Here is a 24492-nt window from a genome sequence, read left to right as displayed (position 1 = left end):
CAAAATACACAAATAATTCATCCTTCATTGTATCCATCAATATACAAACCAAAGATAGAAGAATGATTTCATTCATAAACAAATGAATATCCTAATTCTAATATGAAACAAAACCCTTTATCAGAATAATAACACTAACACAACCCATGAATAACATTTATTAGAAAAAAGTAAATAGAAGGAGAACCAACCAAAGCGTGTGGTGGTAGTGTGTGACGGCGTTGGGTGTTGGAATGGTGGCCGTTTGTGTAAAAAATGGAGGGGAAAGGGGAACTAATAAGGAAAGGAAGAGTAGGCGGTGGGGGGGGAAGGAAGAGTCCGGGTGGGGAAGGAAAAGAGAAAGGAAGAGTGGGGGTGGGTAGTTTAGTTTGAATTATTCAAATTAAATAAAGAATTAATTGTGTAAGATACAATTAATATAATGTATATAGATACATTATATTATAAAGTTAAGTTTGGAGAAGATTCAAAATTATACTCTATAATTATAATATGAGAGAGAAATATTTGAATAAGATTCAAATATCATTAATATAAATGAGATTCATATTAAACCTATAGGTTATATGAGGGGATTGATTTGAATATGATTAAAAAATATTAAATTCTGATATTTAATAGTTGATCAACTAAATGTTAGATAATTAAAATTATATATATATATATATATATATATATATATATAGATATATGATATATATATAAAATAGAGAACAACTCCTAGTATAGTGGTGGAGGGAGTCCTTTCATCTCGTCATGTTTATACCCAGAAAAAAGAGGAGAGTAGAGATAACCTTTACATAGAGCAAAATTTTATCTCTTAAGAATTGTTCTCTAAAAAATTCATTCGTCCCTACCAAAACAAGGAGATCTTATAGATCTACACATTAGAAGCTTCAATGATATGAGATTAATTAATTAAAGTAATCAACATTCATTAACTACATATCACTTCAATAAAAATCCACAGCTATACTATTCGTACTGTAGATATATTTCTATGTCCATGAATATAACCAATCAACAATTACTCGATCCTTCATGAATTGTCTATAACTACAGTTGAGTCAAATTACTGTTTTACCCCTATAGTTACATTTAACTTCTTAAGGACCACTAATTTCTCTAATGAACAAATAGTTCATAGTCCAACTACCTCCTAGTGAGAGAGAGACCTCATTGTTCAAGACTCGGAATCAGCTATTAAGGGAGCAATTCATGTACTTACCCTACCCTCAAGATGGGAAAGAGTGGATTTCATCTTATATAGTAATGTTCTCAGTTCCCTACTTGGACAAATCTCCAAAATGGAGGTATATTGAGTTGGCGAATCTGGCTACTTTCACTCATACAAATCAAAGGATTGCCCTCATAGACAGAAGCTCACAACTCATTCTGATTAAGGTCGAGTCACCTATGGTCATCCAATTGAAATGTTAATCAGGTGACAACATTATAAAAAGAGACTAATCATTTTGTGGTCTGATCTTGTAAAAACTCTTTGCATAGGATACCTCACTCACATGTCTCCATATGAATGATTAAGATCAAATCATTTATAACACTCTACAACTATTGTAATAATTATAAAGTAGTGCCAAATAACCTTAATTATATGACATTTTCAAAACAAATGGGTTATCGTCTTCGCTTCGCTTGAGCACAAGAGACACCAAATTTCTAACTCGATACTCTTAGAAGCCAAAATCAAATCAGTATCTCTGACAAAAATTCCTAGAATCTTGTCTTCATCCCATTGTCCATCATAAAACATCAACTACTAAATTACATTATTATGAAAGGTTGTTCAATAATTGTTTTTTTTTTTTTAATGAAAGAAATCGAGAAACAACCAACCAAAAATTACATCCTCATCTCTCATCATGGACAAGAGGGAGAATACAAGTATAAATGACATCTTTCAAGACAACGAACAATCTTAAGAGGATGCCAAAGCTGCAAGAGTATGAACAATTTTATTCTCCTATCTATGAATTTGATGAAAACAGGAGCTATTAATAGATTCCAATGCATCAAACTCTGTCTCTAGCAACGAGTTGATGTTGATCATTCACGCTAGATTGCAATTTGTTCAATAAATTCAATGAACAAAATTTATCCATTTCTCAAACTTCGTAGCATAAAATATCACTTTTTGAAATCACACGAAAAAAAACAAAACAAAGAAAACAAAAACTTACTCTTTCCTAAATTATTATAAAATTTTGAAATCACACATCGAGAAATTATAATGATCAAATTAAAATGCATATCCATTAAAAAATATTGAGAGTGAATAAAATCTTGAACCTCATCTCCCACAAAATAGCTTGATCTGAATTTTCTAAATTATTAATAATAAAACTTCTAGAAGTAATTTCTTGAAGTTGAAGCATGATCCACATATTTTATATCAATAAATGAATGGGACCTACAGTAAAATATTATATTAAAGATTACAAATTAAAAAAGAGTATATTCAATAAATAAAATACATGAACCTCCCCCACTCCAATTCCGCAACCACAATACCCCGGCGGCGGGGCCTCAGTTGTTACAATCAGTCACTGTATTATCACTAAAAATAAAATAAAGGATAAATTTTTTTTTAAAAAAAAAATATTATATTATAAATAGGATAATTCAGAATTTAAATATTATATTATAAATAAAACCGCCGGCTGGTTATTGCCAGAAGAGGTGCCATGTGGTTCAGCTGAACCGAATAAAAAGCCACCGTGGCCCAGTAGGTGTGGGTCAGGAGAACTGCCACCTGGCCACTTTCTTTATTTTTCATTTTTTTATTAGAAGCAACTTGATTTTGAACACGTTTTTCATTTTAATTTCGTCAATGGATTCAAAAGCATCGAAGTCCACTTTCATTTTTTTTTTTTTTTTTAATTACATGATTTGTCTTTGCCTTTATCTTGTTCCCCACGGTCGAATAGAATCCCATTCTCTTTTCCCAAAAATCAAAAACACCCTTCTCCTTTAAAAAAAGAAAAACTCCTCAAAATTATAAGCCAGAGCCCCTAAGGTGGAGAAATTGGTAATTTCACAAAATATAATATAAAATACAAAAGACAGCTGTTGTGCAAAAGCCAAGACCACCTTAAATTAAGTCCATAAGCAATTTTAAAGTAAAGTCCACAAGTAGTGTATAGCACCAAGTAACTTCTTCACCAAATTAAAGAGTAGGTGCTTATCTTTCTCTTCCAATAATTATTAAATTATAAATTTTGAATTGGCTATCTATATAAATCCACCCCATCTAGTCCATTTCAAGCATCCAAAACTTCAACAACAAAAAAAGGAGTTTTCTTTTACTTGCACTTAAGTCATCTCTCTAGAAAATGGGTGAAGAAGCTAAGATGATGAACAACATCGACGGTCACAGATTAGGAAGGAGAGTTTCTGGGCGTCTGATCCCAAAGAGAGGGCAAGTGAAGATGGGAATCATGGTGGGGTTGGCTCAAACTGTCACTTCCATCTTCTCTCACAGTCACAGTACTCGGCAACAACATTGTACATCTACATAGACACAAACATGGATAGCTTCGATGTAATTTTGAGGTTGTTGAAGAGATTAAGGTTGTAAATTTGTAGTGATATCAATATCAATTTGTTGCTTTTCAACTATTTCTTGCAATTCTTTCCAACTTTTCTACATGAATTTGGAGAAAAACACCAAAAATCAAAGAATCAAACTTGTCTAATTCTAAGAAATGTGCAACAAAAAAATAATAAGAAAAAGCAAAAATAAAAAAATTTCGTGGTTATTGGTGAGTTTAACCAATCCGGGAGTTGTCTCTGCCGAAAACAAGAGTGGTAGCCCAATTGACAGCCACATAAAACCTGTTTCTCCAGCTGATTACACGAGTCAGATATGCAGATCGCCATATGACCCAACTCAAGAAGCCCGCAAGTGATATGCCTCTTGCATCCTGTTAATACCCAAGCACCCACAAATCAAATCATCATCAACAAAGCATTAACCCCCAAGAAATTCAATTTCTACGTTCATTTTTGTGTGAAGTTGATGATATTTGAATCCATCAAGAATGGTTTTCATTTGTTTTTACCTTGGACTGGCGTAGATCGACAAGAGCCTTGTAACGACCGACTGATGCCATGCTTCCCAGATGTTTATACACAAAAGGGTCACCCAAAGGAATGTCTTTTGCACTCAAAGCCTTGCCTCCGTTCTGTTTTCCAATCCTATTGAACATTTCAACAAGATACTTTCCTTCCCTTTCTGCAACCTGTTTCAAACGGTTTTTGAAGATATTGGTATGGTATGGTTGTTTTAACTCAGAAATCCCATTAAGTTAGGTATGAAACAACTGTTATGAATATTGCAGCTCCTTGCTGCATACCTGAGCTAGAGCGGGAAGAACAGGTTTTCCTGTTTGTTCAAGAAAACCAGCGCAATCCCCAAGTGCAAAAACATCTTCCACGGAAGGAACTCGCATCCATCCATCCACACCAATCCTGTTTCACTCAACATTATAAGCTTTGACTGAAAACCATTGTAGATAGTAGGCCTTGAAGAGAATAGTGCTCTAACATCCACATATAAGCACGTGTCCTCGACAAGGATACATATATACATTTATTCATTTATATGCAAACTACTGTGTGCATGCTTCTTAGATAGAGTGGCCATGCTTCTTTAGAGCTGGTAGGAATGTCAGCTTATTCTAAATATACCTTCCACCAGGGGCCTTTGGAAGATCGACTGATCTCACAAATTCAGAGGGCCCAACGCCCGTAGACCAGACCAAGAGGCCGTATGGAACATCAGTACCATCACTGAGAACTATCCTCTCGGGAAGCACTTCCTTTACAACACCCCGCATCAGGCGAACGCCACACTGATTAGCAAAACAGAAAATTTTCTTTAACACACAGATTCTAAGCAGAAAACTTGTCAAAGTGTTTGATGCAGGCTGTACTACCTTGGTCAAGTGCTTTGTTGCATACGTTCGCAGCCCGAAGTCAAAAGAGGACAGAATCTCATTAGCCTGTTTAAAAAGGGAAGTGTCAAAACCAACACAAATGTTAAAGTTGCATATCTTCTTAGCAATGTTGAGTGGTCTGAAGTTGGAAATGAATGGCACCTCAATTAGTGTAACTTTAATGTCGTCTTTAATATGAGCATATCGATCTCGAACATCTCTCATAATGAAGTCGCTCAATTCACCGCTAAACTCAACGCCGGTCGGTCCACCTCCGATCACCACGCAGTGAAGAAGACGTTTCTTTTCTTCTTCTGATATACCTGCAGGATACAGCAGCATCTAAAGTTATAAATCATCAGATGTATGAATGATCAAATTCCATTGCCAAACAGATTTTCCATCTTTCTTTGCTGATTGCTTAGAGTGTCAGCATGGCCGAGCTAACCTGGTTTTTCAGAGAGCATTAGATTCAAAAGAAGCTTTTTCCTTATTTCTTGAGCATGATTTACTTCACGGAGGAAAGAGGCGTGTTCTTTCACTCCCTTGATACCGAAAGTCAAAGGCTCAGCTCCAACAGCAATCACAAGCTTATCATAAGCAACTCTAAATTGGTAAGGCTCATGAGGGCCTTCACCATAGTTAACAGTCTCACAGAACACCTGGTTAATGAATGAAAGAAACGATTATGTCTTTTCGGAGACGAAAGATGACAACACAGATGAATTCAGCATCAAGTGAACTGCTTTCTACTTTTATTTTAATTTTGAAAATACATAGTTTCCCACTCCTGAATTGGAATAGAAGTCATGTGCCCTTCCTAGAAGCAACTATTTCTGGTAGGGAATCCATTTTAGTTCTTTAAGCGGGTTGATTATCCATAACTCAGTAAAACAGATATTTTGTTCAGAGTTCAAACAAATTAGAAAGGTTTTCAAGTACAATAGATATTCGTAAAGGGAAAATTGCAAACACAACTTCTAAAATAGAGTGGTAGTTGCAATTACACTCTCAAACTTTCAACGGTAAAAATTGAGTCCACAAACTTATCCATGTGTTAAAATCAGATCCGTAAACTTACAATATACATAGAAATTAGACCCTCAAGTGATAAAAATTAAACCCTCAAACTTGTACAATAATTACAATTTCTATCATTATATAAGTTTGAGAGTTCAATTTTAACACTTGAGTTTGAGGGATCAAATTTTATAATTGAAAGTTTGAAGGTATAATTGCAATTACCACTATACTTTAGGATAGTTTGTAATTAATAAAATAATAGGAAGGCATATAAACTGATAGGAAAAGAAAATGAAGTGTCTACATGATTCACTAACCTCATGTTTATCTGTATCAACGCCAGTGCATGAAGCCAGATAAAAGTAAGAATTGGGATCCTTTGCCAATGCAGTTTGTATTCTACTGACAGGCTCAGCTACAGAGCGAAATTCCAAGGTTCCAACACAAGTTGAAGCCAAAAGAGGAGTAAATACCATATGATTTCTAGGTGATATGCAAACAACATCATAAACCTTTGTATCAAGTCCCTTGAGGAAACGGCATGCAGCCCAGCCAGTGCCAAGGACAACCACCCTTGGCTTTTCCCCTGGCTTGGTTGCTTCCAGTCCAGGCCAAAAAGATGGCTCATCACACTCTAAATCAGACTCCTCTACAACCCTTTCAGCTGATGGAAATTGGCGCTGTGGCGTTATACTTATTCCCCTGCTCCAAAAAGTCATGTGATTCACTCTTTCAATGTGAGGAAGGTTCAAGACATAGCCATTTGTAGTGGCAGTGTTGAATGATTGGATGAAGCTTTTATATGTTGATGATCCTTGGGAAAATGGATGGAGTGGTTGCTTATTGAATGTGCTTCCTGATCTTCTCAGTCCATTCTTGGCAATTCTTGATAAAGCCATCTTGACAACAAGATTTGATAATGCTTTTTCCTGTTCTATTGGAAGCCAAATTCTGTAATTCTAGTCTGTTGCAATTGAAAATAAATAAGAATGAGCAAATATCATGAGAGTCCCTTTGTCTAATTTATAGAAAGTAGATTTCACCACGACATGACAAGAAAACAAAAGACAACTTTACTCTGCTCATCAAATGGTGGCAGATACAAAGGGCAGTTTCTTACATGTCTAAATAACCAAGGAAAAAGACAACAAAAACTCCCATCATTTCAAGCATCATCAGTAACGAACTGCTTACATTTATTTTTCCTTTGGGAAACAAAACTCCTAACGATTGTAACCACCATTAGCGCAAAGACCAATTTAACTCCCTCTTTCTCTTGGTAGGTAGCATGTTTGGGAGTAGTTTTAAAATGCTTTTGAAATATTCAACATCAACCTCTCAAATACGTATAAAATCAGTTTAATGTTTGATTTTACATTTTTAATCGTGATTTTGATAAAACTAAAATTGATTTTGAATGATCAAAGGCACGGGAAGTGATTTTAACCATTTTAAATGTCTTGTTTTTCTACTTCATAAATGTATAATTCTTAGCGTCACTACATGTTAGAGAACTGACACTTGTGCATTTAAGGATGATTTATGGAATCTTTAATCTTAGACATTAGGATTACAATAATGATATACACGTATACAATTAAAGAATTGACTATTTTATTCAGCAAGGGCAATCAAATCTCTAGCAGCAGAAGTAATAGACCGCAACCAACTAAAGAGCATTTCTTATTTATTAATACTATACGTCTAGGGAAAAGGGGAAAGATTTTCTTGAGGCCATCGCTATTCCCTGGACAATAATGAAACATATATGCATCCAATGAAATCTGTATATGCAATGGAAGCATCTTCAAACATCATTAAAAACATAGATTTGGACCCTTGTCAAGATCCTGTATTCAAACTACTTCCCCATTAAAATTGATTTCTACTCGTTAGATGTTCTACAAATTTCTAAACCCACGAGAGAAACTTATGGGCAGCAATAACAACCCTTGACATTGGAAGGACATAAAGAAAAGAAAAGAAAAGGACAAAAATGTGAGAAGCATTATGACAAACACATGCAACCACATTACAACAGATCTACAAAAGAAACGTAACCCTTTCATACTTATACATTTCCATAATGAAATCATTCTATAACGACACAAAAAAGAAGGGGCAAAAAATAACATGTAATCTGTAAACCGTGGAAGAACAGGACAATCAATGGTGAAAAAAGTATCGAGAAAAAAAAATAATGGGTTACTCAGTTAAATGCAAATAAAATAAACAGGAAAGCAAAGGCAGGAAGAACACAAACAAGATCACTTTTTTTTCTCCTTTTACTTCTGATGGTGTTGTGATGGGAGCTTGAGCAAGGCGGCGAGCAAATCCCAGAAACGTGGAGATCCTTTTCAAGAAGAAACTGATTTGGGTTTTTTTTTTTTTTACTCTTCATATATGTAAAGGAAAGTATTCAAGGCCATGTGTTAAATGGATGCAAAAGACAAGGAGGGATAGGAACCGAAGGTCAAAATTCCGAGTACTTGGGGTGCAAGTAAGCAATTCTTGTGGGGGGAAAATTTTTTTTTTTTTTTTTTTTTTTTTTTTTTTTTTAATAAATTGATTTGCTTTGTCTCCGAATATTCCTTCATTTTTTTACATTATTGTTCTATAAATTGAAATTTGGGTGAATGGGAAGACAAGTTTAAGGACTTTCCTGGAAAGTATACTTAACAAAAAGACCGGCAGCCGCCACCTGGCACCTCCGGCTGCTTCTTTCACGGTTTCATGTTGTCAAAACCGTTCATTTTCTTTAAAATAGGACTTCAAATGTGTTTAGTAAATTTGTAATAAGTTACTCTTATTTCTCATAGTTTCTTAAGAATTAATTCAGCTATTTAAAAATAAGAAAAATTTTCACACTTATTAATAAACTTCTATCGGCGTCTATTCAGTTTTGATATTTATAGACTTCTATAATTTTCTATCAAAAACATTAAAATTTTACTATTTTGTATAAATAATTTTTCTTATTTTTCTATTTTTGAAAATTTTTATTTAAACAAAATAAAATAGTGTGATACAAAAATTAAAAGTTCAAAAGATATGTTGGATGGATTTGAAAGTTTTTAGGGTTTTTTTTTTTTTTTTTTACTTCAAACAAAATTATGCATTGATGGAAGCGTTAATATATTTTCTTTTTCTTCTTTTTTCTAAGACATCCAAAAAGTCAGTAGAACAAATATCACAAACTATAAGGATATAGAATTCAAACTATACACTTTTTTCTAGGATTTTTAAATAGAAACACAAAAAAGAAAAAGAAAAATACAAATACAAATACAAACAAACTTACAAATGGCAAAACAAAATTTAATCTTTGTTTGAATTTATTTCTCATATACGTAATACTTTACACACGAGACACGAGGGTAGTTTGACTTTGTAGGTCGTGGTCGTTGACCAGGAGAATGTTTAAGATGTGTTCTGTCATTGTCCTGCGTCCTATTTCCATGCTATTGCTAAGAATTTATTGACAGAACATAGAAAATACAATCTCCTTTTCTTTTAATCTCTAAATTTCGGGTCTAGTTTTTATATGAATTTTAAGTTTCAAAATCTTAAATTTTTAATTTTCTACATCTTGATTTCAATTTAAATCTTAAATTTCAAAATTATATATATTAATAAAATTTAAGTGTTTAACAAATATTTGTACTTTCAATTTATAGAATGTTATCTACTAAAAAGTGGCTAGACATATAAATTTAGATTTGATGTCTAATAAATTTGTTGATCTAAAAAAAACTCTTATTAGCGAATTAAAATTGGAGGAAAGATGAAGTGAGAAAATACTTAGTCTAATAGCTCAGAAGACTCTTATTAGACATTTTTCATTAAAAATGTAGTGAATTAAAATTGGAAGAAAGGCGAAGTGGGAAAATACTGAAAAGCATGTAACATAAAGAAAACTTGGCATTTGTTGGTCTCATAATTATGGGTAAATTGGGTTAACTTGGCTCTTCGAGAAGATATAAAATTCAAAAAATCAACAAGAACTTGCGTGTTAAATGAGTATTCTTCTTTCCCAACGTTTGATAATGCAAGAATAATGCGCATATGTCAGCTTCTTGCAAAGTAGCAATTCAAAGATGCCATCTTTACAATTACACACCACTGTTTTAACTACATTAAATAGACTAAAATTTGATTATTGGTGGACTGGTCTTTTGACCTTCAATTTTCAAATTCAAAAGCAATTAATTCCATTAAGACTGCTTGAAAATCATAATCGCCATAGAGTGCGCTGTCCAGGATGTTAGACTCAGATCTTTGAGTTTGACACTTTGTTATCTCCTATGAATCTCTCATAAAACTGGGTTTCTAGATTGAATGTGTGATGGTATGGGTTTGTCTTGAAGTGACAACACTCTTAGAGCTTCAAAATGAACCATACTTGCACTCTTGTTTTAAGTAGAAGCTGCAATGCACAAAAGTAAATGAGCACCCGACAAGAAATAACGAGGAAACAATGTGGTTAACAATTTTGCACTATTCAATGTAAGATACAAATTCAAGATGCTTTTGAAGTAGTCAAGTTGTATCGGCCTCAAACAATTTCATATTGTTGAACTCAACGATGCTCTACTTGGCCTGTAGACAGATATTGTTTAAAATTTAAGGACAGATTCTTAACATATGAGAAATTTGCCTTAATTGCAATCTTGAGCTTTTTGATCTCTAAAAGCAGTAAAGCAACAATCATATCATTCCTGAATATCATGTTCTTTTACAGTGACTGCTCTAGTTACAACTGACTCTCCTCATTTAGGGTTCTTTTGGAGTAATAGCAAATACCATAAATCAATTCATGTTCTTCAACCATTTTAATATCTTATTGAAGTTGATCTGATTTCTCCCGCTCATTGTCTTCAAACTTCAGCCACTTTCACTTCAGAAGCAAAGATACGGTTGAGGGTAGAAGCCAATCTTATGCCACTTTGTGCTAACCTCTTCTCGACGACTGGCAACCGGCTAAGAAAATAACTGTCTGCAACAAACAGGAATTTTTTTGCTTATTTGTGCACCACTGACTCTAAATTCTATAGATCCAAGGTGTAAAGAGCACAGAGAAAAAAACGAACTATTCTAGCATGTTCATATGCCTCGACAATGAAGAAAAAACTGAAGAGTTGAATTTCTGGAATGTCTTTTGAGCAGGAGCAACTATTAACAGATTAAGAGTTCAGATTTTTGCATCATATTGAAAGAACAGAAAGGAAGATTTACGAATGTACTTGTATTGGAGACATTCCTACGGATAGAGAGATGGGTTTTAAAATTTCTCGAGCAGAATATAGAAACTGGAAGATTTAACACAATCAACTCATCTGATCTTTATGACAGGCAAATGTGTATCTTTTTATGGCAAGGAAGGATTGCAAGTGCAACAACAAACCAAGTACCACCTAACCGATTTTGACATATAGAACCAATTCCCATAGGGCTACACCCTTTTCTTTCTTTCTTATCACCAGGATATCAAGGTCTCAAATTCTGCATTATGCTCATACCCACCTCCACCAATCCCCATTAAAAAGATCAGATCCCACCTACTTATTACCACAGCATTGAAAAGTTAACGTGATTGTGACCATACCTTCTAGTGTGCTTCCTGGAGTGGCGTTCTTGTATGCATATTTACATGCCAAGCTAATACTTTCAGAAGCATACCTGAAAATTAAGAGGCACCACAATAAATTTTTGTTATGCCTAGAACTTTATGGTAGGCAAATGAAGGTTACTATTCATCCTCTAAATGTTTTTCTCCCCTTCCAAATTCAGAAAAGGACATCATAAGTCTTGAGCAACATGTTATACTCCACTGCTTGGAGTCTTGAAGACATAACAAGGCAAGTCCATCTTTATCACAAGCATCATCTCACTTTCGTATACTGATCAGAGATGTTCGAATCATAGCAGAGGAACAATTCAAATATATGATTTAACATTAGCATCTCACCAGACATGGATAAGGGAGAAGAATATAAACACTCACGGGTTAGGACAAGCTGTGTGGTTCAGTGTGCAATTTCTCCAAGCTGAGACATCATTATACCATTCGTCCTTCAGAAATTTAAAAAGATGATGCCATAAGGAAAAATAACTACAAGTAAAAACTACAAAAAACAAGCTGTTCCACTCCTATCGTAAATGGTACACAAGGACATAAAAGTAGAAAGAGGAGGCATATAATACCGAAATGTTGTTTTGAATCGCTTGAATCATTAGCGTAAGGTTTGAATGGTAGAATGTCTTCAAGGCAGACTCGATGATCATGTTATCCCAGACCTAAAGCAAAACTATTTATTTTTTATAGACAAAACTATTCCAATACCAGATGAATAAAAAACCACAACATTCTGCAGAATGTCATGGGATTTCCAAGCTTGGCAGGGTACTCGTGGTGTGGGAGGGATTTGAAATCTCTAGGTGACACTTACATGATGGAGATTAGTCTTTCTACGGTACCAACGGACTGTTATTGAATTACCTCCTAGATCTCCAACAAAACCGACATGCAGAGGCTGCCATTGAATAACGGTAAAGTCAGATGCAAAGAGATAAAATCATTGATTATCCCACTCTTTTTCGAAAAATAAAATAAAGGAGACATTATTATTAGTAATATGTGGTTAGGGGTAAATTTTGCATCTATTTAAGGGTGCAAAGAACAATATCCAGGCACAAGCAACCAGCACCATTGAAGAATTTCAAAAAGCATTATATTATGGAATTTTAGTGCTGTAAAAGGAAAAGGTGAAAGTCCATTAATGGAGGCTATAATGTATGCATGTAATCAATACACAAACCTGCTTAAGAAATCTTATTTAAAAAGGATGAGGGGCATGAACAGCCCATTGATGAAAATGAACTTTCAACAACATTCAGAGCACTAAATTTTGCAGTTACACCAATTTCATGAATCTAGCACTTCACATTTTTCATTTATCTCTGCCTTTTAGTGTAAATCTGTAGAAGCAAACCTGATGGACATCTCCGATAAAATGGGACAAGAACATAAGAGCCTCTGTTAAGTTATCTGAAAATATCATGTGAATAAAAATGACATTTGTTCAAAAAGTGTATAGACACAAGATTAGTCATCTAAGATGCTTACATCTAATTTCTGAAGTCATCTCTTTGTAAGCTGATTCGAGTTGCATAGTATAGTTGTAAATTGCTGCAGTCACACATCTACCCTTATGTCCATGAGTGTCATGACAGTCTCCTATCAAGAAGCAGAGAATACTGTTACACAAGCAAACATCATCAAAATATAACTTTCAAGTTTCAAGTATTGAAAATTAGTTATTAGAGCTAAATATTGGTACCTTGTTGAACGAATGGAATCAAAACCCAGTTGAATTTAATAACAGTCATATATGACATATCCAAAATGACACACTTTCATTAAACTCAACCGAATTGCAGAATGAGTTTGTTTCAGTCAAAATCTTAGAGTAGGAAGACATTGATTTTACAGTACTATATATCCAAATCAGATAGATCATGGTGACATTAACCATATAACATTAGAGGACATGAACTATGAAATTTCTCAGTCTCAGACGTGTTCTTCTGGTTCAACAATGAATTTGATTTTAAAGCTCATGAACACAATGACAACAAGCATTACATCAAAGAGTTATACGGCATGATAGACTACAAGAGAAATTGAAAATACCATAAAGCTTAAGCTTACTCGAGCAATTATAATTACAAAAGAAATCGGGCGTGTCAACGTAGTGTAAGGCGCTACTCCAGCGATAATGAGCTTTTCGTTGAATTTCATCAGGCCAGGAGCATACAGCCGCAAGATCACCCTCAGCAGAAGCTGGAAGCAATTCTTTGACCGTGGATAGAGTATCTTCAGTGAAATATCCCTAAACCAAAGGAAGTGATATCAGATTTTGGCTTCAACAAAATTTGTACAGGATATAATGGTTGAAATCATAATCATAGAGTGATATGTCATAATCAGCTGCAAAATAACTGACCGCAAGAAAGTTCTAGCTTACTGAGATGCTCAATTTTTTCAGTTTTTATGCAAAAAATCCAAATGGGTCCAAATGTTTTTCTAATAGCAAACCAAATCTCACAGGACCCCTCTCTCCTTTGCCATGTTTGTTTAAAATTGAATCCTGGCCTATGGTATCACAACTACGAGAGGAACACTTTCAAGAACTCAAGATCCAAATCCCATCAATTATAATCCTTCCGTATTAACCTTTCATTACACCGAAAAGCTGGACAAAATTAAACGCAATTGATGCTTAAAATGACTCGAATATGCTTACCTCCGCTATCTTGCAAATTACATAGTGACCTTCCTTTCCCCAGCCGAGGATTCCAGGTAAAAGTAGCAGAAAAACGAAAGCATTCGCAGTCCAGCAAAGTTGAGACTGGCCCATGTCTGCTCCTAACAACAAAATAAGATAGTGAACACAATGGAACTAGAAATCAACTCTTCGCAGCGATAGCAGCTCCGACTTCACCTACTTGACCGCCGGCTCTGAAGCTTGTCTGCAAAATTAAACCAGCTTCGCTTCTCGTTTTTCGACGCTTGCCTCTCACCCAATCAGAGGTTACGAACGTTAGAATAAAAAAAAAAAAAAAAAAAAAGACAGTTAAATTAACAACTGATTTTCCCATCATTTTTTATTATTATTATTTGTAGAGATTCTTTTTTTAAAAAAAAAAATTACGAATGATCAATTCACAAAGATTTTTATGATTAATGATCCGACTTTTACAAACGTATGAAATCTAACATTCTGCATAACGTATTGTCGAATTTGTTTATCGGAATCCTAACGCGATGTCCATCACAATTGGGATAAAAATTTTCAGTCGTCTTTTCCTCATATTTCTTTATTGTGTTTTTGGGTGAACTTGTATCATGATAGAGATAGTCATCGTGATAGGACTACACATGACCATCTCCAATGCGATACCTTATATTAAATGTGTACAATTTGTTGTGTTTTCCCCATTTTTCTCAGTGTTTTTCCAAGAATTTTTTTTTTTAATCGTGATAGATATGACCATCGCGTTGAGCCTACGATAGACATAGTCATTCCTAATGCGATATGTTTGTGATAGTGTCTATAACATTAACAAAAGATCAGATTTCATACGTTTTTTAGAGGCGGGTCATTAATCATAAAAGGTGCTTGTAAAAAAGTCGTCAGTATAAAAATTTCTTATTTAGGTTTAAAGTATAATGGCATAGAATTGGAAATGTCCTGTGTTTTAAATCTCTCTATTCTTATGATTTGAAATATGTATATATATAGATATAGATATATATATATGTATGGCTTTTTCTTACCTTTCATTTTAAAAATTGGATGAGTTTTGTCTTTTGGCCCACGATCGTTTATCTATACTATAAATTTTAATAAATAAAAAAATCAATTCATTAAATTTTCTATTCATCGAACTAACTTTTCATTGATGTATTTTTTTCATCGAGATCAAATTTAATTTGCGATGTCATTTTCTTGTTCCCAAATGGTCTTCTTCAATTCTTTTAGGTTTATGCTCTACTCCGAGTCAAGATCTACACACATAGGACAAATGCCCCAACAGCATGTCTTTTTGCTTCGATTTTTTTTTTCAATTTACTTCATGTCTTCAACCAAATATTCGACCAACGTATTCATCATATTACTCAATTGGTTAAAAATTTTCCGTCAATGCTATTTATAAATTGAATATTATATCCTCACTATACTTTTTTCTTAAAAAAATTGAAAGCTAAAGACCCAAATTGATATAACCAAACAAGTTTAAGTCAAATAGGGTCCACCCCCCCCCCCCCCCCCCAAATTGAAAATACTATCCAAGTGTTATTTTAAACTATTTTTTTTTATCAAAAGAGTTTAAACAAAAATAACTTTTAAAAAAGATTCTATAGTCAATCTGAACTAATTCTTAATCTTTATGGGTAAGAATTTATTTTAGTCTTGTATGTCTTATCCATTAAACTATGTTACGTGCATACAAAATTAACATGTGTGGATAGGGTAGAAACTCAGACTTTTGACTTGGTTAAAGATATATATCTAGATAAACTATGCTTGTGTTGACATATAATCAGATTTATGTCAAAAAAAAAAAAAAAAAAAAGTCCTGATTTATTAGATATTATAGAGTTTAAAAATATATAAAACTAAAAGTAGAGTCACCTCTAAGTCTCTTTTATATGTGGACAAGTTTAAAGAGAGCTATGGTGATGGATCCTCTTCACGTTAGGTTCTATCAGTGCCAATCATTGTCGAGCAAGTTCCTCCTCAAAAATCAGTGATGTCATTTATTTGGGATGTTGCATGGTTATAGACTATTGACACAAGAGGATTCGATTAAGTGGTGAGGAACATCATGTCAATATCATTACGACAATCAATCAATAATCAACATTTCTCTATTATCTTATTAAAAACAAAGGTGATCGAGATGAGTTTGAGATCGATTGATTCCATCGATTCTTCTATCTTCATTGAATCTCATTGTTTAGGGATTAAATCAAATTAATGAAAACCAACTGATGTGAAGATTATTATAATGGAAGATTATTATAATGGAGATTTTGTGGGTAGCTTCTTTAGTAAATATGCAATCATTGAGAGATGACTAGTGAAGTGTATCTCTCAACTTGTTCATAATATTTATAGTCTTTCAAATCTTGCTAATTTCCTTGTATTTTTTTTTCAAAAAAAATATATCTTTTTAAAAAAGAAATTAAATTAACCAATAACAAATTAGATACAAAGAAGTTCCACAAATAGAAATAGAATAGAGGATACTCATCTTCTTGCACTGTTCTCGAATTATTTTGGACCTTTTATCACAAAACTTCTTGCTTGATTCATTGTTAAATTATTACTGTAAGGCCAAAGTTTAAGTTGAGATATCAACACTTTTAATATCTTGTTAAGGATACTATTTTTTAGTGGGGCGAGAGGTATTGCATAATGCATGGGAATTGTTTTGAATAAGCTTTGTGTAATTTTGTAAAGCCTGTTTCTTCTGTAAATGTTCAAAACCCTTTTATCAAAGATGATTTAACGTTCTTTAATGATCTTTTTCGGGTAGGGAACAATTCCTAATATACTATATGCATTAAGGAAATTACATTACTAGCATCTGCAGCACAGGCATGTGCTATTCTTGCTGGAGGCGGATATGGCTACCCCAGCTGGGCAATTACTTCCCCATTCCACCTGGTGTTTCATTGAAGGATGCTGCTAGTCTTCCGGAGGTGGCTTGCACCGTTTGGTCGGCTGTGTTTATGACAAGTCGATTATCGAGAGGAGAGACATTGTTGGTATGGATTAGTATTAATTTACTGGGGGAGATACAAGAAGACTGAAAAGGGTGATGAGACAAAGGGAAGAATGTTACTCTAGGAGATATGTTGACAAACTTGGAGTTAGTTATAATCACAATTGAATTCATTTATGTATTGCCATCATGAATGAAAAGGTATTCAAATTTCAGGTTCATGGACGCTCAAGTGGAATTGGTACTTTTGCCATTCAGATAGCTAAATACCAAGGGGCAAGCAATTACTTTGGTCTTTTATTGGTTCCTGAGTTTGTCCTGATGTTTTTGAATCTTCGTCGCCAGGTAGTGAAGAGAAATTAGCTGTCCCGCTGCTAGATTTTCAAAGTTTGTTTGCGAAACGCCTTACTGTGCAGGGTATGATCATTTTAAATGAGGTTTGTTGATATAAATTGCAGTCTGAACGTCCATTCAAAGATGATCTGATTCATTCCACCCAAATCAGAAACTCATTCTACCGTTTAGAAATTTTAGGAGTTCAAATTAGTTAAAAGTATACAAATGTCAAATACATATATTGAAGATGTTATAGCAATCAATATATCATTATCTTTGTTGTACTATGTCTGTGCTTCTAAGATTTTATACCATGTCTGTGCTTCTAACATGATTAAGATACTACTTAAATAAGCATCCGTATACACGGAAGTGTTTTCCTTCCGATGCAACCATCCACAATAGTACGATGTTGTCCACTTTGGACATAAATCCTCATGGTCTTGCTTTTGGTTTCACTTAAAAGGTCTTGTACCAATGAAGATAATTATACTTACTTATATACCCACCACATGTATCATGTACGCAGCAGCTGGCTTGCAAAACCGGTCTCCTGAAAACAAAACAGTCATTTGTAAGTGAGGTTGAGAAGATAGTTTGGCCAGTCATTGCAGCAGGCAAGGTAAAGCTTGTGATCTTTAAGTATCCTCCATTGTCAGGAGCAGCAGAAGCCCGCAAGCTAATGGAGAGCAGAAAGCATATTGGAAAGATACTGCCGATTCCATGATGGACAGTGCTTTGGCAATATATTGTGTTGTGTGGGTGTGTTTTCTTGTCATTTGCAAGGTTATTCAACTGGATACCTAACATAGGCCTTCCAAATTTGGCAGTAATAAATTGTATATTGTTTTGTGACTTTGTAGTTACTTTTACATCTCCGATCGGTGGGCGGAGGACTGCACCGGTAAGGCGATGGGATGAGGGAGAAGACTAATTTGAACCGTGAAGGTTAGTTCATAATTCAGTTTAAGAAGTTTCAGAAAAAGTTCAAAACTAGTGAGAAGATTCGAACGCAACTAGCAAAGTACTAAGTTTAAAATAAGTAAAGTTTGTAACGAGACACAACCATGTTGTTCCATATGGCTTGGCTCCAAAGGATAGTTACAATCTCCTTTAAGAAAAATTTCTCTCTTTTTTTACACTATACATTTATCTTTGTAAATATGTAAATATTAGTGGATTCATAATACTAGAAATTTCCCCCAGTTTGCAAGCTTTTCTCATATAAACAATGGCCAAGTAGAGTTAACAACTGATTTTTCTATTATTTAATGCATAAATATATGTTTTACTTCTTACCTTTTTTGCAATATTTTTTACCCTAAACATATCAATTTGTATCAATTTTAATCTAAAAAAATTAATTTTATTTAATTACACATCAAACTTATATCTGTGTTACACTTGTAATCTTCAATTTTAACTTTTAAAAATTTTTGCTCCAAATATCGTTTAAAAAAAAGTTTTATTATGCATTCAATAAATTATAAAACATAAGTATGATATGAAATTGACAAAATTTTAGAGAAAAACGACATTAGAGCAAGTTATGATATTTGGTAAATTTGTAAATACTTATTTAATTTGTATGTTTTTTCAATTCATTTTTGTGTAAAACTTAGTTGGTTGAAATTAATGAATATATAGAGATTTTTAAATGGTTTTATGTTAAATTTAATAGGTGAATTAACTGAAATTGAAATGCAGATAAAAATTACATCAATTATTTAATTTTATGGTTTAATTTAATCAAAATTGAAAATTTAGGATCTAAATTAATACTGAGAGTCAAATATAGGTTTTTTTCTTTTCTTTTCTTTTTTTTTTCAATTAAATCTCCATTGCTTAGGATTTATTTTATAAATTGGTCAAAGGTTATGATGTCCTAATAAAGCTACCCACTAACAGCCCATTTGGTTTGAGGGCATTGAAGATTTGCTCATGTTTGTTTGAAAATAATGAAATTTATTTTTAGGAAAAGAATTTTCCCATTTCACTTAATAAGGGAGGCCTTTTCTATCCCCTTGAAAAGAAGAAGAAAAAAAAATAGAAGCTTTTGTTACATCATTTGGTTTCTCCTCCTCTTTTTCTTTATTGTTTTCTTAATTTCTTTTTTAAATTTGTTATTTTTCATTTCCTCGTCATCTGTTATTTTCTACACCCATTTCTTCAATTTCTTCTCTATTTATTAAAATATATTAAAATTAAAATTATTAATGTTGAACTAAATTAATTAAAAAAATAATTAAATATTAAATTATAATTAATACGACTTTCATTAAATATATTAATGGGTTAGTTTAACTATATATATTACTCAATTTTCAAGTTATTATTGATTTTTAATTAAAGAAATTATTTCAAATGATATAGCAAAATTTTAAAACTATCAATGAGTGTCTATCAATATCTATATCAGCGTCTATCATTGATAGTTCTAAAATTTTGCTATATTTTGTAAATATTTTAGTTCAATTTTCTATATTTAAAAACAACTATTTTAATTAGTTAACTTTTATCAATACACTGATATTAATTTTTATTTATTATAATATATAAAATTGTAATACTTAATTTCATAAATTTAACATTAAACAAATTTAGAGTTTCAATAAAAAGAATTCTTATTAATTATTTGATGAGTTATTTTTAAATATAAAAAATGAAATAAAATATAGGACACAATTTTACAATATCTTATAAATATTTTTCTAACGGTTTGAAATAATTTCTCTAATTTGACACGCGAGTCCAAAAAAAATCACACAACCATAACCGAGGGACAAACATGTAATTTACTTAATAAAATTTTAAAAAAAAAAATGTGTAATAATATCTTCTTTTGAATTGCTTGGGACAGTCTGGACAGAGCGGACAAACAAACAATGAAGGCTGTTGTGATTAGCGAGCCCGGCGAGGCCGAAGTTCTTCAATTGCAGGAGGTTGAGGACCCAATAATCAAGGAGGATGAGGTTCTGATCAAGGTGGAAGCCACTGCCTTGAACCGGGCCGACACGATACAGAGGAAAGGCTTCTATCCCCCGCCTAAGGGTGCCAGTCCCTACCTCGGCCTCGAATGCTCTGGGATCATCGAAGCTGTCGGCAAAAAAGTCTCCCGCTGGAAAATCGGCGATCAGGTCATTTATGGAATTCATGGAACTTCACTTCTGGTTCATCGAATTACTTTGAGTTCTGTTCTTTTTTCTTTTCTTTTCTTCAAGTCTTTTCAGCGCGGTGATTTGATCTAAAAGCTGATGGGTTACCGTGTAAACTTTACATTTTATCACATGACTTTTTGCTCTGATTTATCGATAAATTAGTACTAAAAGCAAAAGTTTGAGTTGAAACTTGAAAAATAACGATGAATTTAATCTTATATCAACATTTTTAATATCTTTTAAAGGCTTTTTATGTTTTAATGGGGTGCGAGAGATATTACATGCGATTATTATTGTTAAAACGACAATTAAATAACACAAAAAGGAACGTAGAGATAGAGAAGATCGACATACAAATATACGTGGTTCACTAACAGTGTGTTAGCTACATCCACGAGTAGAGAGAGAATAATACTATTTGAGAGAATGTTTTCAAAAATTACATCAAAACGGCGTCTCTAGGGTTTGAGAGTTCATATAGCGCACTACTCTAAACCCTAGGGTCATAAACTTGGTTGTTCGAAGCACCAACAAACAGATTCAAGGCATCTAACAATTTTTAATAAGCTATGTGTAAGTTTGCAAAGCCTGTTTCTTATGGAAATGAATGCTCAATGCTGTGATCACAACCCTTTTATCATCAGAGATGATTTTACTCTTCTTGTTTGAATATTCTAAACGTTCTTTAGTGATCTTTTATGGGTAAGCAACAATTTATCATATACTATATGCTTTTGGGAATTGAAATAATTAGCATCTGATCATTTAACATACTGCTGCAAGCACAGGTATGTGCTCTTCTTTCTGGAGGCGGATATGCTGAGAAAGTGGCTGTCCCAGCTGGGCAAGTACTTCCCATTCCACCTGGTGTTTCCTTGAAGGATGCTGCTAGTCTTCCGGAGGTGGCGTGCACCGTTTGGTCGACTGTGTTTATGGCAAGTCGACTATCGAGAGGAGAGACATTGTTGGTATGATTTTGGAAAACTTCATGTTGGTATTACTCTACTCGGGTGAGCTAGAAAAAGACTGAAAAGGAAAATGAGAGAGAGAAAGAGAGAAGAATTTTACTCGTTGATTACCATCATGAGTGAAAGAGTATTCAAATTTCAGGTTCATGGAGGCTCAAGTGGAATTGGTACTTTTTCCATTCAGATAGCTAAATACCAAGGAGCGAGAGTATTCATTACTGCAGGTCTAGCGATTACTTTGGTCTTTTATGGGTTCATGAATTTGTTCTGATGTTTCTGAATCTTCGCCAGGTAGTGAAGAGAAATTAGCTGTCTGCAAAGACCTTGGAGCAGATGTTTGCATCAATTATAAAACTGAAGATTTTGTTGCACGAGTGAAAGAAGAAACAGATGGAAAAGGTTAGTCTTTAGCATATCTATAACTCTTCAATGTTTCAAGGTTCCATTTCCTGAAAATGCTTGTTCCTTTCTAAGATTGTAGCACTGAAAATTTATGTGATATTCTATACCGTGACAGGTGTGGATGTTATTCTTGATAGTATTGGAGCTCCTTACTTTCAGCGGAATCTTGAAAGCTTAAACTTAGATGGTAGGCTTTTTATTATTGGAACCATGGGGGGAGCAGTAACGCAGCTAGATTTTCGCAGTTTGTTTGCGAAACGCCTCACTGTGCAGGGTAAGATCATTTTAAATGAGGTTTGTTGATATAAATTGCAGTCTGAACGTCTATTCAAAGAAGCTTTAATTCATTCCACCCAAATCAGAAACTCATTCTATTCATTACATTTTTTTTTTTTTTTGATGCATACTGATTAGAAATTTAGAGTTCAAATGAGTTAAAAGTATGCAAATGTCAAATACATATCGAGAATGTTATACCAATCAATATATCATTATCCTTTTTGTACATGTGTGTGCTTCTGATACTACTTAAATAAGCATCCGTGTGCAGGGAAGTGTTTCCCATACGATGCAAGCATGTATTATATGCTTCAAATGGAAGTATACCTGAAAAAACTTAAGAGCGGGTTAAGTGCTATTGAGTGAAAGACCAATCATACCATTAATTTTAGAAAAACATTGATAAATACATGTTTCTCTAAAAGACTTTTTTTCAAACTTTTAGAAATTCTTTTTGATACGTAGTCAAGCACATTTTAGGATATTAGAAAGATATTTCTCTCTAAATGCGCCTTAGTAGTGGTTGTGTGGAATGAGGAATCAAGATTTTGATAGACCAAGTGTGTGCTTGGAGCAGGATTATCTTAAGAGATAATAACCACTTCTTGCTACAGTAAATATTATTTTGTATTCCCCAATTAACTACCGTTAACACTATTTCAAAACCCCCATTTACTACAATTTTTACTATTTTTACATTCATCGTTTTTTTATTATTTGCTCTAGTGTTTACTATTTCATTCTTAAACTAAAATAGTTTACACCTCAAACACATATTATTATAACCTGAACTAAAATAATCTACACTCCAAGCACAAACTATTATAACCCAACTATAATAATTTAGGACTATAATAACCAACTCCTTATCCTAAATGTACTAAAAGATATAAGATAACTTGACTATAAAATAAACCAAGTGTCTCCGTTACTTTGACCCTCCTTCTTTTGAGAGAGACTCTTAAGTCTATCACTCACTAGAATATTGTCTACCTCCTTGAATCTCACTCACTGTATTTGTAACAAAATTTCCCTATTAAACCCCTTAGCTAGATACCGGCATATCCTTAATGCCTACTAATGTCCCTATTTCTATTCTAATAGCATTCCTATCAGATTTGTTCTCAGAATATTTCAAGTTTCATTGATTATCTATACACATTCTTACCAATTTCCCCTTCACCGAGCCATCAACTTCTGTGACCACACTGATAATCTTTTTTTAATGTTTAACTTTTGAGGTTATATTAAAATGAAATTGATACATGACCCAAAAAAAAAATCCCCTTGAATTTGAAAGTTTCCACATTTGGTCCAATTTCGACACTGCACACGAGAGACCTAATGATAATCTTTTTTACTTTGAATGCTTCACATCTGGTCATTACAAGGAAATAATTTCTCCATTTTCAAAGCATTGGTCTTTTTCTCATATCCCCCATCTTTTTCGGTGCATAATCTTTCAATGACAAAATATCATGCATCGTGAATGCAGCGGCTGGCTTGCGAAACCGATCTCCTGAAAACAAAGCTGTCATTGTAAGTGAAGTTGAGAAGATAGTTTGGCCAGCCATTGCAGGAGGCAAGGTGAAGCCTGTGATCTTCAAGTATCTTCCATTGTCTGGTGCAGCAGAAGCTCACCAGCTAATGGAGAGTAGCAAGCATATTGGAAAGATACTACTAACACCATGATGCACATGGATCGTCAATGGACCCAGGTGAAGACATGATTGCTGATTAAGTTGTGGATGAAGTTTAGTTTTATCTGGTCGGGTTCTGGTTTTGTCGTAGGCCCTCCAAATTTGGCAGTAATAAAATGTACTTTGTTAGTTACTTTTACTTCTCTTACCGGTCTTGTTTCCAATGATGGTACAAATTTAATTAGAAACGTTACCGCCCCATTTGGATTCAAGAAACTTCAAGGATTTTAAATTTTTTTTATTTCGCTTAGAAAAAAAAAATTGAAATGAATATATTTAAATCTTTGTCTAGATGGTGCCTGGAAAAGAAAGTAAAGTTCAAAAGATTATTGATATAGTTTTTTTAAAAAAATACTAATATAGACTTTTAGTT

General features: G+C 33.5%; 3 protein-coding genes across 11 annotated transcripts; 1 reads left to right on the top strand and 2 right to left on the bottom strand.

Annotated features, from left to right (window-relative positions):
• Positions 1–3599: 3599 nt before the first annotated feature.
• LOC120072702 (internal alternative NAD(P)H-ubiquinone oxidoreductase A1, mitochondrial-like) lies at positions 3600–8407 on the bottom strand. 4 transcript variants are annotated; one of them, XM_039025157.1, is made up of 9 exons: positions 8245–8407; positions 6299–6945; positions 5407–5620; positions 5121–5281; positions 4959–5024; positions 4711–4874; positions 4377–4491; positions 4083–4262; positions 3600–3944 (listed from the first exon to the last, which is right to left on the bottom strand). In XM_039025157.1, exons 2-9 carry the CDS (start codon positions 6878–6880, stop codon positions 3789–3791), a joined length of 1638 nt encoding a protein of 545 aa, XP_038881085.1. In that variant the 5' UTR covers positions 6881–6945; positions 8245–8407; the 3' UTR covers positions 3600–3788. The 4 variants fall into 4 exon arrangements, with proteins under 4 accessions (XP_038881085.1, XP_038881087.1, XP_038881088.1 ...); XM_039025159.1 differs by having other exon boundaries at positions 8253–8406; XM_039025160.1 differs by having other exon boundaries at positions 8271–8389.
• A 2217-nt stretch (positions 8408–10624) lies between these two features.
• On the bottom strand, positions 10625–14609 carry LOC120074257 (endonuclease 4-like). 6 transcript variants are annotated; one of them, XM_039027320.1, is made up of 10 exons: positions 14486–14609; positions 14288–14403; positions 13675–13873; positions 13108–13218; positions 12974–13029; positions 12431–12514; positions 12186–12278; positions 11986–12053; positions 11587–11660; positions 10625–10977 (listed from the first exon to the last, which is right to left on the bottom strand). In XM_039027320.1, exons 2-10 carry the CDS (start codon positions 14399–14401, stop codon positions 10859–10861), a joined length of 918 nt encoding a protein of 305 aa, XP_038883248.1. In that variant the 5' UTR covers positions 14402–14403; positions 14486–14609; the 3' UTR covers positions 10625–10858. The 6 variants fall into 6 exon arrangements, 5 of the variants coding, with proteins under 5 accessions (XP_038883248.1, XP_038883252.1, XP_038883249.1 ...); XM_039027324.1 differs by having other exon boundaries at positions 13693–13873; XM_039027321.1 differs by having other exon boundaries at positions 14288–14409; positions 14490–14598.
• Positions 14610–20464: 5855 nt separating this feature from the next.
• Positions 20465–24335, top strand: LOC120074746 (quinone oxidoreductase PIG3). The gene is made up of 6 exons (XM_039027975.1): positions 20465–20749; positions 21559–21738; positions 21881–21962; positions 22030–22137; positions 22256–22414; positions 23915–24335. Exons 1-6 carry the CDS (start codon positions 20498–20500, stop codon positions 24109–24111), a joined length of 978 nt encoding a protein of 325 aa, XP_038883903.1. The 5' UTR covers positions 20465–20497; the 3' UTR covers positions 24112–24335.
• Positions 24336–24492: the final 157 nt, after the last annotated feature.

Source organism: Benincasa hispida, chromosome 3 (assembly GCF_009727055.1).
Source record: "Benincasa hispida cultivar B227 chromosome 3, ASM972705v1, whole genome shotgun sequence".
NCBI lineage: Eukaryota > Viridiplantae > Streptophyta > Magnoliopsida > Cucurbitales > Cucurbitaceae > Benincasa > Benincasa hispida.
The sequence above is the reverse complement of the archived record's forward strand: the minus strand, read 5'-3'. Positions and strand labels throughout refer to the sequence as shown.